Raw genomic sequence first — 16,894 nt, forward strand, 5'->3', positions numbered from 1 at the left:
AGATTTTTCTCTTTACACTGGTTTTGACCAGTTTGATTATGATGTGCCTTGGTGTAGTTTTCTTCATGAAAATGTTCTTCACCTTTATTTTGAGATACAGTTAAAGTTAAATTACTTGGAAACAGTTTGATCCTTTCAGGTTTTACTTTTAAGTTTTGTTAGATAGGACCGAACGGTTCTAAGCCAGGATTAATTTTCCTCACTTCTAGACTAAATTCTTAACGATTATAACTTATGACCCTTAAATTTTGAGGTTTTATATTCTGACTGTTGGGGACAAGTACTGTTCCAGGTTCTGTGTGAGTTTTTAGCGCTGTCTTCTGTAATTTTTCAGGGTGACTCTTTCCCTGGCCTCAGGTAGTTGCCACCTCACATACATGAGGTGGTTAGCATTTAACCAACTACTGAAGGGGGTTGCAGAGGGGAACAGTACCCTTCCCTGCAGACTCGGCCATCTTGGCCTTCCAGAAGTGTCAGCTTCATCTCAAATCAGGGAAACCACTAGCTCTTCCTGGGTTCTTGCTCCCTGTGCCACAGCTTTGCAAGTTTCTCCTGGTCTTCTCCTGGGGCAACTATAAGCCTCACCTCATTTGTTTCCCATCCTTAGGAATCACCGTCCTGTGTTGCCTGATCTCCAATGTTTTGAGAACTGTTTTTTCATATATCTTTTTCTGCATTTTTAGTTGTTTCAGGTAGAAAGGTAAATCTGTTTTCAATTACACTAACTAGAAGAATGATTGATTGCTTCTTATAAGTTAGAACATAATTTCTTAGCCTTGACACTATTAACATTCTGGGCCAGATAATTCTTTGTTTCAGAGATTTAAGGAAGGTCTCCTGTGTATTTTAGGATGTTTCGCATCATCCGTGGCTTCTGCCCACTAGATACCAGTAGCACGCCCCCATCCCCAGGTCTGGCAAAATATTGCCAAATGTTCCAGAGAGCAAGGTTGAAGATGGGGAAGAATCACCCCCATTGAGTTACAGTGACTTGAATATTATTTTTGTAAAACTGCCTTTCTCATTCGCTTGTGTTGGCATCCTAAGTTCAAGGAATACCCAAGGAGTATGATGAGCTCATGGATATCATCCATCTTGCATACAAAAGCAAGAAAAGAGGTCAGGAACCGCTGGCCTGGAGCATTAGGCCATGACTACACAATACAGAATTAATGAATTAAAGATCTAATAATCTGTTGATTCACATAGCCATGTAATCTCTTTTTAGCAAAACCTTCTACTGTTAGATATCAGTGTATCGTCAAGGCAGTGTTGATCAGGCGAAGTGAAACTGAATTTTCTAGCCGCTTGATTAATGTTCTATAAAAGCTAAACTTGTTCTGAAAAGCCAAACTGTTTCAGTTGTGTTAACAACAGCTTGCTTATATCTCAAGCTTTTAGTAAAGTTTTTATTAGACCAGACTCTGCTGTTTTTTCTTTATGGAAGGAAGGAAGGAAGGAATGAAAGAAGGAAGGAAGGAAGGGACGGAGGGAGGGAGGGAGGGAGGAGGGAAGGAAGGAGGGAGAGAGGGAGGGAGGATGAGGGAGGAAGGATGAGGGATGGGGAATGGGGGATAGAGGGATAGGAGGAGGAAAGTGTGTTTGTGCCTCACATGAAGGCGAATACTGACCATGACCTTGGTATCCTTGGTATCAGAAGTATCCTTGGGCCACTCCAGGAAGTTCTGCCTTCATGTTTTCCTCCCTTTCTTGATTTCCATAGCATTCCTCTTCCTCCTTTCTTGATCTTCGCTTGGAGAACAACTTTTTAGAGTTATTAGTAGAGACCAAGAAAAATAATAAAATTAATATGACTAGTTATAGAAATAAATATGTTCCTAACCCACTTAAATAAATATGCTTTGTTTTTCATTTCTTTGCTGACCAATAGCTGGTAAGGGTAAGTATTTTCATGATTTTTTTTTTTTTTTTTGATGGCGGGGTGTTGCTTCACTGAATTAAAATTTTTATAACAGTATGATTTTTGAAGGAATATCATGACCTCATTTACAATGTCAGTCTCCTACTTTCTGGGAAAATCCTGAATTTTTAGGTTAACCATCATTTATAAAACAAAAATGTTACCCACCATTCCCGTGGGCATAAAGGTAATGGTTATGAAAGTGTTAACAACAGCATGCAAAAAAATTGCTCAGTAAGTTAGATGGAGAAATGCCAAATTATGTATGTGATATTATTTTCACTAAGTAAAAAAAAATAATAATATAGGTAGAATTTTACTGAAAACATTCACAGTCGATGAGGTAAGTGCAAGGACCAGCTGCTAATCCATTTCCTCTTCTAATTTTTTTGAAGTATCTGTATTATAACTTTAAAAAAGAAAACTCGTTTTTGAAACTAAGTATACTGAATATTTAGAAGTAGTCCGAACAAAGTAATAAATTTATCAAATCTAACTTATTAGAACACAACCTTATTATCTTCTTTCAGGACATAAATAATGATACATATTTATAGATTTCTCCGATAAGTGAATCTATTCTACTTCTCTATTTCTTTGACTGTCAAGATATATAGAAATTCTAAGGAAATAGGGCAAGCTTAAGGGCCGGGAATTGTGCTGCTGTCCAATTTTTTTTCATCAAACAATGCACACTGCCTTTTGCCTGACTGACAGACATTCTTTGTATAATCTATCCTTTGCTGTCTCCAACCAAAATAATATGCAAGAACCTTGTCTTTCATTTCTCTTACACATATATGGAACATGGAACATAATACAATATGTATGTTACATAATACAATCCAACACAGTACTAGTTGACTTCCAGTAATAAATAAATGGCAAAAAGGAATGAGAAAAGTTACCTTCTTTTCAATTCTAAGTCAATTTTTTTAATCCTTTATTATTTTATTTTATAAGCTAATTTTCCTGATTGATCTACTAAGTTAAATTTCACACTTCATAGGTAAATTTGTCTTACTTTACATTAAATATATTATTGCAAATAAATGTTGAATATTGGTTTGCGTGGCCTATGATTCAAGGTCTGTATGTGTTGATTAAAATTGTCATCATGTGAAAATATTATGTTATTTGCTGCAGAAAGCAAGATGTGTAAATCTATACATCAGTTTTTAATCAGTTTAACAAAAACAAGCTAAGAAATTATTTGGGTCAATAATAGAGGTGTGAACAAACTTCTAATTAATACATCTATCAAGCATCTCTCCTCAGTCTTCAGCATGAAACATGTATACATAAAACAAACATACAAACCAGGATGATCTACTTAAAATTTTAAAAGCTATATGCATGTTATAAAAAGAAGAGTAGTTCACACTTCTCTGTACCACTTTTAACTTCCTATAAATTTTCAAGCTCAGTGAGAGTCTGAGCTAAAAGGAAAGTATAATCAGACATAGAGAGCCATACATGCGGCTTCGGGCAAGCTCCTTAACATCGGACCGTTTTAAACGAAGTTACTGTATTTCAAAAGGTTCATTGCTGCTTAATTCAGCGGAGGGTTTTGCGGAGGATGTAGTAAGCTCTTAACCAACAGGACCCTCTTTCTGAGCCCTTTTGGGGCCTGAGTTTGGACACCTCTGTGGTCCTAGTGCTAGTGCATGGTCATCTTCTCTTCAGTCTCCTTGTTCCTTCCCCCGTTTCTCCTCCTCTTTCCCTTTTATATCCCTGATCTCTCACAGCACCAGGAGCGGAGGGGGAAAAAAAGTAGCATCTTTCAAAATTAGTTGCACAGGAAAGAAAAATTTAGCTTAATGTTTTTCCCATCTCACATTCTGAACTCTGAGTTAGATCACTCTTGGCATTTGGGTTCTGAGCACACGGGGGCCGACTGTGGTCAGTGCCCACTGAATAGCCTCCTCCACAGTGGGGCCTACCAGCTTGCTAATAGTCTTCACACTGTTTTCCATGCTAGCTGTTTTCAAGTCAGCATTTACTGTCTAAATGGGTACTGTCAGCCTATTTATTCTTTTCTCTTGACTTCCTACAGCTATTACCCTAATGAAAAATTTAAATTTTCAGATTCCATTTGAATAAATCCTCTATAATTCCTTAAAGCTATAGCAAATAGTAAGCTTTCTCAGTTTGGTTTTTATTTCATCTACTTTTACCATACCTGGTGACAGTACCACCTAAAGATGCTGGAGCATATACCCAACTGTTACCATAGAAACTCTCCACCAGTATCCTCAATTACCATGTCCAACATCTGTAGTTAGTCCATAGGTTAATCATCACAATTTATGACAGTTTTACAGTATATCGTTTGAGCGCATATCTTGTGGGTTTCTTTTGATAATTTTCTTATACTTTTTCAGAAGACAAACTGAACTTAAATTTGACATTATCGGTAAACATTTGATTTGTACCATGAATAATTTTCCATTTAAAATTAGTCACTGTAATTTTGTTACACTGTCTCTAAGCCTTGGATTTGGTTGTTACTGATTGAAATCACATTTTCCATTTGATCTAGATGATACCTCTCTATATCTTGAGTTAAAATGTAGATGTACCTACAGAAGACTATGTGAAAATATTCTTTTATGAAAATAAGAAACTAGATAATATTTTAATGATAGCTGATTTCCTATTTTAGTTCATGAGAGAATTTTAAAGTGAAAGATTTCTCATATAGGGAGATCAAAACTGTTGCCTTTTTAATTTATTTTTAAACCTTTATAAATTCATGGAAAGTAATGGAATAATGCTGCGTGATAACATATTTGCATAAAATCTTTTTGAATTGTGCTTAAGACACAGAAAGGAAGAAGTAGCAACGATTGGGCTTTACAGCTTGGGTTTTGAAGGCAGGATAATCTCTAAGAGTACAATTCACCTTCATAGAATTATAGCCCCAGAGAAATTGTAGGGGTTTTTTTTAATTGAGTTTTTAGAGTGCTTATTTTCTCATTGTCAATATAGAATCTGTATTTGTGATTTAAGTTGCTATCATGAATATTATTTTTATCACTAATGGTAGTTGTTGGAAAATTTTATATTCATGTGTGTGATTCAGAAAGATTTGTCACATTAGTAAATATGTGGAGTTATGTTTCATGAGGAAAATGCTTCGTAATGTACATTCATTTTTGAAAACAATATTAAACTGTAGAAATGAACCATAGATTCATTTTTTCCAGGAACTTACATATTTTAAAAACTATACCTATTATTTTGAGATAGAAATTTGTTTCTACAAACCTTCGTAGTAAAAGGAGAATTATAGATTTTTTTTTCTCTCTAAGCTTTATTGCATATCCTATTCTCAACAGAGAAGCCATCAATGGACATTATTTTTAACTTCTTATGACCTTCTCTAGTAAAAGAAATAACAAATAAAATTCAGCAGATATTTTCTAAAAACTAGTAACTTAATTTCATAAAGATGATACTAAAACATTTTTTTACTCAGAAAAATATTCTAAGACAAATTCTTTAAACTGTAATTGAATTTCCTGATTTTATGATATATGCTTTGCATTTTTCAGTATTCTGCCTCCTCATTTGATACTATTTTCCATTATCATATATTTAACTTTACATTAAAAGATGATGAGACATAAGAATAAAATATGAGATGCTGAATTGTCTCATTTCTCAGTTCAGGAAAAGCAGTTTAGTGTTCATCTATTTAATACTAATTTACCACATGTAATGTATTTAATCATTCAGATAAGTACTTTTTAAATATAAAAGAATACTTATGCTATTTTCTTCATGGATTATTATAACCTCAGACTTTACATCATCTGTGAACAGCCACTCATTTCTTGCTACATTCACTTTTGATATTGATGTGAGATAATACATTAGTTTGTATATCCTCCTTTTTTTAAATGTGATTCTGAAGACCCTTCAGCTTGAATTATATAGTTCTTCCATCCACAAATATGGCTGAAAGTTGAAGTTGACATGGATCAATATGATCTGGGCTAAATATCTAAATGTGACTGATTATGTTAGCATCATGTCCACAGATCAATATTGAGTTTTATTATGACCCTGACTCTGTAATTGGGTTTAATCAATAAACTTTTGTCTCCTTTTCTTTGCAACTTTAGGATTTTACCATATAGATTTTAAAAACTACATTTAGCTTGCATTTAGGACTCTGCTTCTTGTGATGACCAGAAATGAGACCTATCTGTTAATTTTAGGGAACAATGGAGCCTCAGCTCTACCATTGTGAGGAGAGCCCACTTTCATCTTGATAACTGGTCGCTTGCCCAATATGCACAACATTTCTAACAGCGCTAATGTAGCAACACCCCGGCACTTCTTTTGGGTGGTGTGTGGCTCTTTCTCTCAATCCTTAGTAAATAACTCACATTGAAGACTTTGACAAAACCTACCATTAATGAAAGCAATCATAAAAGCTTGCCTTTTGATAAACCCGCAGGGTCTACAGGCGTTGAAAGATGCAATCGGTAAAGAACAATAAATTTGGGCCTTTGATTGAAGTGCCATTTGGGACGTTATGCTTTGTCTGCATATTTGCACAAACATGATGCTCCCTTTTTCATGTTTCTTAAACTTGAAGCTCGAGAGCATTCATTGCTATTTCTACATTAAGGTTGGTCCCATTAAAAGCTCCATAAAAAAAAAAAAAAAAAAAAGACTGGAAGTGATCCAGCTGACGCTCATATGTTCATTTCTGCCCTAGTTTGCCATTTGGAAAGCAGGCTTCTGGCCATCACTGCAGTTTTTTTATGAATAGACTTGGGTTCTTTTCCAGTCAGTTCCTTCAGTCATTATGTCCTTAAAATACATTAACTTTTCTTAAAATTAAAAAATAATGATTTCTGCGATAGATATTAAAAGGAGCTTTGAATAAAAATAGAGTTAACTCATTCCAAATGATTCGCGAGTTTTTCTCGTTCATTTTTATTTAGGCTCCTAAAAAAATTGCAATTTGTGTTCATATGGGGAATTTTTAACATCATATTTTATGTCATAGAAGGTTGTCTTCTTTTAGGATGAGACATGCATTTTGTGTTTTTCAAAAACTGCCTGTTATTTGCCCATTATTAAGCCAGAAAAATAAATGTATTATACATGCTTTTCTGAATTTACAGATGCAGACCGTTTTCAGAAACACGGTATGGATGAGTTTATTTCTGCAAATCCTTGCAAGCTTGACCACGCCTTCCTTTTTAGAATACTTCAGAGGCAGACTTTGGATCATAGACTGAATGATTCCTATTCTTGCTTGGTGAGTACACGTCTGTCTGTCTAGTACCCTATAGGGTATAATTAAAGAGGTTTAAAAGTGAGAAATGCTTGTTATGAAGCAACATTTTCGTCCTGCTTCGTTTAATAACTGTAGTTGGAATTAGGGATGAAGGATTCCAATCGATTGCTTCCCAATTTGAAAATTATACACTTGAAGACCACTGCTGTGCCACTCAATAGACAGGAGAATAGACTCAAACAGACTCTGAACCGTGGTTTATCAGTCCCTCTGAAGAAGGCTGAATGAAAATAGAAGGCTTTAATGAACGTTTAAAAAACCTCTGCAATTGAATTTACTGACAACTGTACAGACATTTTTAAGGTTTAAGTTCTGTTCACCAAATGTTGATATCTGTCATTTCTCTCTTTTGTTCCTAGAAAGACAACCTAAGTGACAAGGGAAAGAAACAGTGGGATAAACAATAAGACAGGGGCTAGAAGGAACAGAGGAAAGCTTTAGTTTTATCTAATCCTCAAAAGATCATTTGACTTCCTTAAAAAGAAAGAAAAAGGAATTGAATTGAGTAGCTAAACTGCTACCTGGTATGTGTTGAAACCAGCCAAAATTTGCGATACCAAACATAATTTACTTTTAGAAGGATTGCCGACTCTTCAGTATATGGCCGTTAAACTATAGCCTAAGAATTACATGTGCCTTTTCAAGGATTTGTATTGTAAGTAGCAATTCTTCTGGAATTTTTCCAGCCAGAATATGCCTGTTTCTATAACCATTTAGTCTCTTGGCTACTGAATATTATGCAATAAAGTTAACATTCTCTTTAAAATAAGAGATGAGAAAGAATGTGCTCCTAGCTCATCAGAGATGTTTCAATAGAAAAGAAATGAAACAACTTATCGCGATCACACTGATGGTCCATTAATTCATTTCTAGATTCTTCATTAAGTGCCTGTTATTCAAAATGTAATTATATAATTTAAACCTAATCCAGCCCGTTCTTTACAATTATATGGAGAGTAAAACAAATCATCACAAAGCCCTATGATATCTTTCCATAGACAAGCACACATAGACTGAACATTAATAAGGGACCCTTTGCTCTTGGATTCTATTCAGTGGAATTGGTTATTGAATACTAACTCCCGAAGTTGTTTTGATTATGTGGATGACCCCACCTGTCACATGGAGTCTGAGGAGGACACTGCAGTGTGTCTTCATTGGCACCTAGCGGATAGTGAGTATGGTGTGATTAGAAAGAGAGTTCAGAGACAGGATAACCCTGGATGTAAATCATGGCTCAACAACTGATTTGCAATATGGTCTGCAGCAATTCACTGAACATCTCTGAACTTTAGCTTTTATATTTGTAGCATAGAGATCATAATAACTACCATACATGGTGGTTCTAAATATTAAAGATATGTTATGTGTAGTATGTCTAGTACATTGCCTGTACCATCACCGTAGTAAATATTCTCGTGTTGTTTTTCTGTTCTCTTCCTCCTCTTTTCTTCATTGCAGTTTATCTTTCTACATTTCTCACCATTCTTTTCCTTGTCTTACAAAATCATCTTGTCCCCTTTTAAAACCCTCCATGCCCCTTTTTTTTTCTTTTTTCATCTTAAGTTAATCCAAATAGATCCATATGATACATCAAAACATTTTATAAAACAAATACTAACTTTGTTATAGTCATCACAGAAAGACAGACAGAATGAGGACAGTGTTCCAAATATTTAAATACTCAGTATGTGTTTACCACTGCTAGCCTTACTGGAATTTTCTTTCAGTTCACTTTATAAAATGTTTTTAGTAACTAGGCAATTTCAATTACAGTATCTGCTTTGCCATTCTCTTTTTAATTGATTCATACAGAGATTGCAGCTTTTGGAATGTCACTCTTTGTGAATGACAATTTAGATAAATTTGACTAATTTTGAATGACTGGGGAGCAAAACAGGTTGCTCATGCCTTGCCATGGCAATAAAGAGAGATGATATTAGGTTGCCAGTGTCCTAAATCAGTTCCAAGATTGATGCTATTAGCCTTTCTGAAAACAACATGAAACATACCACTAATTTTAAAAACGTCAAAAAAAACACTTTAATGCAGCTTCTGCTTATACTGGCTAACGGTGCCTGCAGAAAAGCGGATCTTAGTACAAAAAGGAAAAAAAAGTCTTTTTTTTTTTTTTTCTTTTGCAGGGTTGGTTTAGCCCTGGCCAAGTCTTTGTGTTAGATGAATACTGTGCCCGTTATGGTGTGAGAGGCTGTCACAGACATCTCTGCTACCTTACAGAACTGATGGAACATTCAGAAAATGGAGCTGTCATTGACCCCACCCTGCTCCATTACAGCTTTGCATTCTGCGCCTCTCACGTGCACGGCAACAGGTATTTTTACTTGCAAACACACAGTGAAATGTGTAGGATCAACTTGGGAAGAGAGAAAAATGTGCTTTGCCATTATCACCTAGTAACAGATTTTAAATAGCAAACACTTCTTAGAAAAGAAAAAAGAAAAAAAACCCATAAAGGAAAGATGTACATCAATATGCTGTTGATTTAGGCGTGCTGTACTTTATGTTCCTTTTTGCCATTAAAGCCACTTGAGAGAGGGATGGGGGGGGGGGGTTGAATATCTGAGATTAGAAATTGCCTTTTAGTTCCTATGGACCATCTAGTACTAGGGTCTGCACAGCTTAAGTGTTGCTGGTATTTCTATTGTAATGTAGGTTTTGTTGGTAGGTTTACGTGTTCCTGATGATCCTTGCCTTTCCACTGTGGAGTAAGCTTTTACTGATGAAGCAAGGTGAATAATGGAGTTTGTGTAATGTCTTCTCCCAGACCCCCCCCCCATCTACACTAAAAATAAGTATCGCCTTTTAGCACCCCAGTGACCTCACCTCTTGCTTTACCAAAAGGGCAAAAAATCACCTAAGGCAAGCCCCCCTGAATTTAAAATCTCTCCATGTCATTCTCTCTCTTTTCTCTTAATCTTGTTCCAGAGAACCTTTGCTAGGGCTCCTCCCACAAAGGCGGTACCTCTTACCCCGTTCCCTTTTTACCTTCAGCCATCATTCCATCTCTCCCTCTTTATATTTCTTTCTTCTCGCAAACCTGTCTAAGCTTCCTCTAGCCTCACAACATGACAGAGTGATCAAGAGATTCTGAAGTCAGACCACCTAGGTTCAGATTAATTCCTAACTGTGAGGCAGGGCAAACTTCTTACTGTTTGGGTTCGCCTTTCATTACCTATAAGAAAGACAACATAATACCTCAGAAATTATATATTGTGGTAGGGATTAAATGCATTGATATATATATATATCAAGCTCTTAGAACAGTGCCTGGCTGAAGAGTGGTCAAAAAAGCATTAACTGGTAGATTATATTATCTTAAATATTGTTATCATGTCAAGCCCTTTCCATTGTTCTTTTCCTAGCCAAACCTCTCACTATTCCCCCTGTCGGCTTCTAGCTCCTCACTTGCCAATGAGGTTTCTCGAGATGGATTGTTTAATGACCTAACCCTGTAGCCTCTGCTCCAAGCTTCTCTCTTAGTCTCATTGAAAAGTTGTTTCTATGAAATATCCAAGACCCTGTGCTGCCTAAAATGCTGCTTATCTCCCCCGAGGCAGCACTGTCTCAGATCTCCTCTTACTTAGTTTTTGACTGTCACTTTGCTAATAGTTCCTGTTCCTCCAGACTCCTAGTGCGGTCTAGTGTTTTTTCTCTCATCTATTTTCGAACTTGCTCTCTTTTTTCTGAGAACTTTTCTACTTCAGTGAAAAATTCTACTTCAGTGATCTCACCCCTTTCCAGAGCTTCAACTGTGACCTCTCTTTGTACAGATAATTTCGACCCAATTATTCTCCTAAAGTACAGATCTCTATCGACAGTCTGGGACTTGAATGTTCTGCCGCCACTTTCAACTCTCCTCGTGTAAAATTAAATCCATCTTCTCACTAAACCAGCTCCTAGCGGAGTGCCTGACAAAAAAGTAACACTCCCGGTACAAAATACGTGTTTAGTAAGTATTTGATGAATGAATGGATAACTTCATTTTCATATTTCTATCACTTCCATTAATGACCCATTCACTTTTTGTTCTTTTTTTTTTTTTTACCTCCAAACCCAATTTGTTACCAGTGTCAATACTCTGTCTTCATGTACCCTTTCGATTTGTCTCTATTTTTACCTTTTCCGCATACCTCCTCTAATTCTGGCCTTCATTTGTTCATGCTTGTCTTAATTCGTATCTCTACTGCTTTTTTCTCCCCATAGTAGCCTAGCAATTGCCTTCTAAATTACAGATTAATTTTTACTCTACTCCTTTTCAAAAAAAGTCAATGATTCTCATTCGATTATTAAATTAAAAATAGATTTCGAACTTTAGTATTAGGGTTTTCTCAATATCACCTCATCCTGTCTAACTAGCCTGGAGTCCAAGTATTCTCCACATAATTATTGCCCCAGACAACCTGTTTATTCTCCCTGTAAAGTTCCTCTTTTTCCAAGTTTGTAGCAGTCAGATATCACAAAACTCCTCTAAGACTTCTGTTAACTCATTCAAACACTAAAAAAAACTTCTATCTATAGTTTTCTTATAAACTTTATCACGTGTACTTATATTACACACACACACACACACACACACACACACAGTCTACTAAATCGTATCTTGAAGGCAAAAACTAGTTCTCATTCACCTATTATCCTCTGTAGACCTTAACACAATGCCTTGTATGTTGTGAATACACAATAAATACTCGAGTTGAAGTTGCCACTTTTGCTGTTTCTTATCCCGTAATAGCATAAAAACAATGCTAGTCTCAGGATCTGCTCAGGCTTTGACCTCATTATGAAACTCAGCCTTACTTGAAAATTAGGGGGATGTTGCAAATCATAACATCCCATTTTCCCATTATCCCAAATTAAACACTCTGCACTCAGCAAACTTGGGGGAGTGGGGAGGGGAACAAGGGACAGTCAGGATGGCTAATCTCTGGTAGATAATGTGTGAGGAGCTGTTTTACTAAAACTGTCTCATCTCCGGGCCCTGTCTTCCTTCTCCCTGACCAATGGATATCAAAGGATAGGCTCCCAATGTTAGGCAGCACTCCGAAAAGCGGGATGTTAAGAAGGTTGCTGTGAAACAAGCGTTGTATGATCAGATTATTTTAGTCATTAACACAGAAAGGTAAAATCAAATTGAGAACATTACATAGGATTTTCAGCTAATGCTCCCCCAAAATGTATGTGTTTGAGACACATTTTAATGGAAAGTTACCGAGTCAACTGAGGAGCTGCAACCACTACCCAGGAGGCAGCCTGATCTGAATCTATAGGTTGCCATAGTTACTTTTATTCTGTAAAAGTATTGTTTTCTTTATAATGCTGCACTGGAAAGTGTAAATTAAGGTATGTTTATATGTTCATGAATGTATTAATAGTACACATTAAATTCATTTTCCAGGTCAAAATAGTTACCTATGCAGGTATCTCTGAGTGGTGTTTTAGAATAGAAATTTGAGTGAGTCTCTGATTCAACATTTTGGTTACATGTAGCTTAAGAAAAAAGAGAGGAAGAATTGTAGGTTTTTAGGGAAATTTGAACCTCAGTTCAGGGTAGAAATTATCCCAGGTAAGCTGAATGGTATGATGTTCCCTGTAATTTTTAGAGTCAAACAGGTGTCACTCAGAGATGTCATGCTGTCACAATGAGAGGATAAAAAGAAGCAGAAGCTCTCTACTTGAATCTCAACTGTAAAATTTGCAAACTGAACCATGATGAGCAAATCACTCCTTCTCAAATTCAGAGCTCATATTTAAAAAGGGAAATACTAATGTGCAGGTACTCAATAATTATACATTATTACATCAGTATCGATTAGTTATTATTCTAATAGGCTTCCCCATCTCACCCAGCCATAAGAATATAAATCATAAGAAGAAAAACATGAAAAATAGGTAGTTAGAGCTGGAATACCTCATGCTAAATGGAAATATTTCAGCGTGTGTGTCATTATACTCTTAATTTATTTGCTAATAGAATATTCAGGTTTTAGCTACCTCCCCTTGTGAAAATAAGCCTCTCTTGTCCATGTCTGCAGCATCTGATTTATGTAACGACTTTCGTTAAAAATACCGTCAGTGTCAAGTCTGACTTTTCAGTCAGCGTTTGCCATAATCTCTCTTTGTGATCATTTTTACATCTGTCAAGACATACATTCAGAGAGTCATGTTGCTCATTACCTGACCTACTTCTATCAAACATTCAAAAGGAAAAAAGATTGCCTTTTGTTACCGAATGAAGTGAAGGACAACAGTGCTGTCTGGATCTGAAATTCTCCCGGGAGCACATCCTTTTACACAGTGTTGAGCTCTCTAGGTGTGTTCCTTCTATGCAGGCACATCTCTGAATAGCACTCTGAGTGTTTCAGGAATAAAAGAATGGAGTTAAACAGAAAAGGTCTGGCTGGTACTAAGACTAAGGAAGAGAGAAAAAAGGAAAGGAAGAAAGAAAAAAGTGAGTCAAGGACAGAAACAGACACACTCCTGCAGGATGATAGCCACACACGCTGTGAATAACACAGCCACTCTCTCAGCGATAGTGCCACTAAGGACTGACAGGAGAAAAGAGACTTTTGGAGACAATGCACTGTAGGGCAAAGGTCTAGGTTGATATGTGTGGTTATACATCTTGGTTTTGTAAGTCGGGCTGAGGGTAGAGAAACTAAAGCAGCAACACAAAATGGCTTTTCTGTTTCAATTTAATGTAAGATACGCAGTGCATTCACCAACTCATCTATGGTTCAGTAGGACCATCTTAGAGCTGCTACACGCCTGACAAAGGCCAGGTCACATGTGCTAGCTCTCAAGTACAGGGTGCAGGAGTACAGCATGACTATAGTTTATATATAAAGTAATCCCTATTTTCTGTGGAGTCCAGATCATATCACAGAGTGGTAGACAATCTTTATGGACAGCAGTCAAATCATAACACAATACCTCCATATTCACAGATGATAACCTTTCTTTTTACCTATGACTTCAGAAATTATATCTCAACTTCCCGCCTCTAGTTTTAGAGATACGTTTTTGAGTAAAGTCCTAGATAATTACATCAAATAGAATCATTATGAATTTTCATTACCACTTCTTAATTCTAGTCCTAGATATATGGCATAGAGAAATTAAGTATAAATGCCATACAAATTCCAAATCTAGAAATTCACTTTGGGACAGGTGGGCAAACAGATCAAATGTCAAAGCAAGGTTATCCTTACATACTGTGTCCAGTCCAACAGACTTCCTCCTGCGTACTTTGTGGGCAAAGGTGGACAGGACCGTTATCAGGATACCTTTTATATACACACTGCTGGGTTTTTTTTTTTTTTTTTTTTTTTTACTCTATCAGAAGCTATAGAACAACCCCAGATCTGCCTCTAACTTTCCCAGGAGTAGCATAAATCTCCACCCAACCTCAAGTTCAATACTCAAGCAAGTAATCATGCCTGTTAAAATGAGATGGAAAAGAGGAAGTGAGAGTGGTGTTGGGAGAGACTTGGTATGTTGGAAGTAGCACTGAGCTAGGAACATCTGTCTTTCGATCCTGGAAATTCTACTTACGAGCTATTTTACTTTGAGCAATTGGTCCTGTCTCAATTTCCCATCTGTTCATTATGAATAATAAGATTAATGACATCTATCTGACATTAATCTTTCCCAACTAGGTCACAGAAAATTGTGTAAGCACTCTGTAAATGACAGTATCACTTAAATATCAAATTGGTGATATTTTACATACAATATAGTAGTTAAATGAGCTTTTGGAAATCGCTTTGTAAAAGACCGGCAACGCAAAGGTGACCTTCGAGAGTGTCGTTGTTGTAGTGGCATACTCTAGACAAGTCTCAAGACATAAGATGAGGCTGGAGATGCACTGAGTAGGTATCTCTCAGCATCTACTGTCCATCATCATAAGGAGGAGCCCTGGTGGGGTTCCGGGTCCTCCCCTTCCCCTCTGTCATCCCAGCCCCATCACAGTATGTCTCAGAACACGTTAGTGACAAAAGATTGGTCTACTAAAAAAGCTGCTTGATGGCTCGATACTTTATGACCACAAAGTTAACATTAGATTACACACATCCTGTAACAAACATAACCTCGATCTGTTGCTGGAAAACATTGTGGACCTTGGACCTAATGTGGTAGTGACAAGACACAACCAAAAGCAGGAGCCAAGACCCTCCCCTCCCCCATCATCCAAGGTAAGCAGGTCGCCATACCGCAACTTGGAGAGTAGTCACTAAGGCCACTTAATCGGTTTCCCCTGTTTTCCCTCCACACCATTCACTGACAGCAAACTGAGTGTTTCTGCAACAATGCACCAAAGAGCCTCCTGAAGGTAAATCGTTGAGAAAGAGACAAAGTAAGATGAACGTTTCAACATGTGTTAGAATATAGATCAGGCGTACAACAAACAGAAGTGTGAGCTACTCCTCTGGTATAGCTTGTCTTAAACTTGAGACCTTTAAAGGCTTCTTAGTATACAGTTAGGTGTGGGAAAATGTTTGGGGTCTCGAGTTGCACCGCCATGTAGTTTTTTAACATAGTAAAATTTTTAAGAACATAGTAGAAATGTAATGCTGTTAACATGAATACAAGATGAAAGGCTGTATATGTACATCTGTACCATTCATCGTTGCTGTTGCCAGGCAGTTTGAGATTTTTAGATCTATGATGATGCTCAAGATTGGCCTGTTACAGTCCGTTCTTGTACTATTTTCGTCAAGATTTGGTATGCAGATTATTGCAGCCATATGAAATGAATTGGGAAGTTTTTCTACTTGTTTTGTATTAGATTCAAACAACTTAATTGTTTTTTTTAGATTAATCAATAACTCATCTTTAAAACCATCTGAGTGTGGGGACTTGGTTGTAGAAAGACATTTAATTATTGCATCAGTTTTTTTGTATATATATCACATTGGCTTATTGTGGATCATGTATCACTCTATCATATATCCCTGTAGTCACCAGATTGTACTTGACAGTAGAGTTATAATCCTGGTACCAGACTCAAATAGCTATGTTTTCCTGAATAGGTCAGTATCAATATTGCACCTTTTGTTTCTGTGTTTATAAAACGAAGCTCATGGATTATACTAATCTGTATAATCACCACATTAGAATCACTTGAGGATTAAAATAGTAAAGCTTAAGCCTCACTCTAGAAATTTTTTTTCAGTTACAGTTCACATTTAATACTTTATATTAGTTTCAGGTGTACAGCATAGTGGTTAGACATTTATATAATTTACAAAGTCATTGCCCAATGAGTCTATGCATAGTTATAATATTATTGACTATATTTCCTATGTATCTACTGTTCACTTATTTTCATATACTCTGTTTGGAATTTGTCTGATTTATCTGCCCTGATATTAAATAAGTGTAGATTTCTTTCCATTTAATCTGATTGGAATCTGAAGATCCGTGTTTATCATCAGTTCTAAAATATTATCTCTTTTATATGAAACTCCAATTATGCATATATTAGGTATTTTGTCTTTATCTCTTAATGTCTCTAGTATATATTTTATCTACTTATTTTTTCAGCACGTTCTGTGTAATGTTACCAGTTCTGCCTTCTAGTTCAGGACTTGAAAAGTTTTTCTATAAAGGGCCAGATAGTAAACATAAATATT

At 36.3% G+C, this 16,894-nt stretch overlaps 1 protein-coding gene across 20 annotated transcripts in view; it reads left to right on the plus strand.

Moving 5' to 3' along the window:
* The window catches only part of CADPS2 (calcium dependent secretion activator 2), a 465,193-nt gene that overhangs the window by 325,601 nt on the left and 122,698 nt on the right, over window positions 1-16,894 (plus strand). For 13 of the 20 annotated variants that reach the window (XM_036230978.1, XM_016125157.2, XM_016125160.2 and 10 more), the window contains exons 12-14: window positions 1,892-1,900; window positions 7,066-7,202; window positions 9,386-9,573. In XM_036230978.1, coding sequence (XP_036086871.1) covers window positions 1,892-1,900; window positions 7,066-7,202; window positions 9,386-9,573 — 334 coding nt within the window. The remainder of the gene's footprint in view (window positions 1-1,891; window positions 1,901-7,065; window positions 7,203-9,385; window positions 9,574-16,894) is intronic. The other 7 variants (XM_016125155.2, XM_016125159.2, XM_016125162.2 and 4 more) reach the window with 1 other exon arrangement.

The sequence above is a fragment of the Rousettus aegyptiacus genome, unplaced genomic scaffold, assembly GCF_014176215.1.
Source record: "Rousettus aegyptiacus isolate mRouAeg1 unplaced genomic scaffold, mRouAeg1.p scaffold_m13_p_13, whole genome shotgun sequence".
Lineage (NCBI taxonomy): Eukaryota > Metazoa > Chordata > Mammalia > Chiroptera > Pteropodidae > Rousettus > Rousettus aegyptiacus.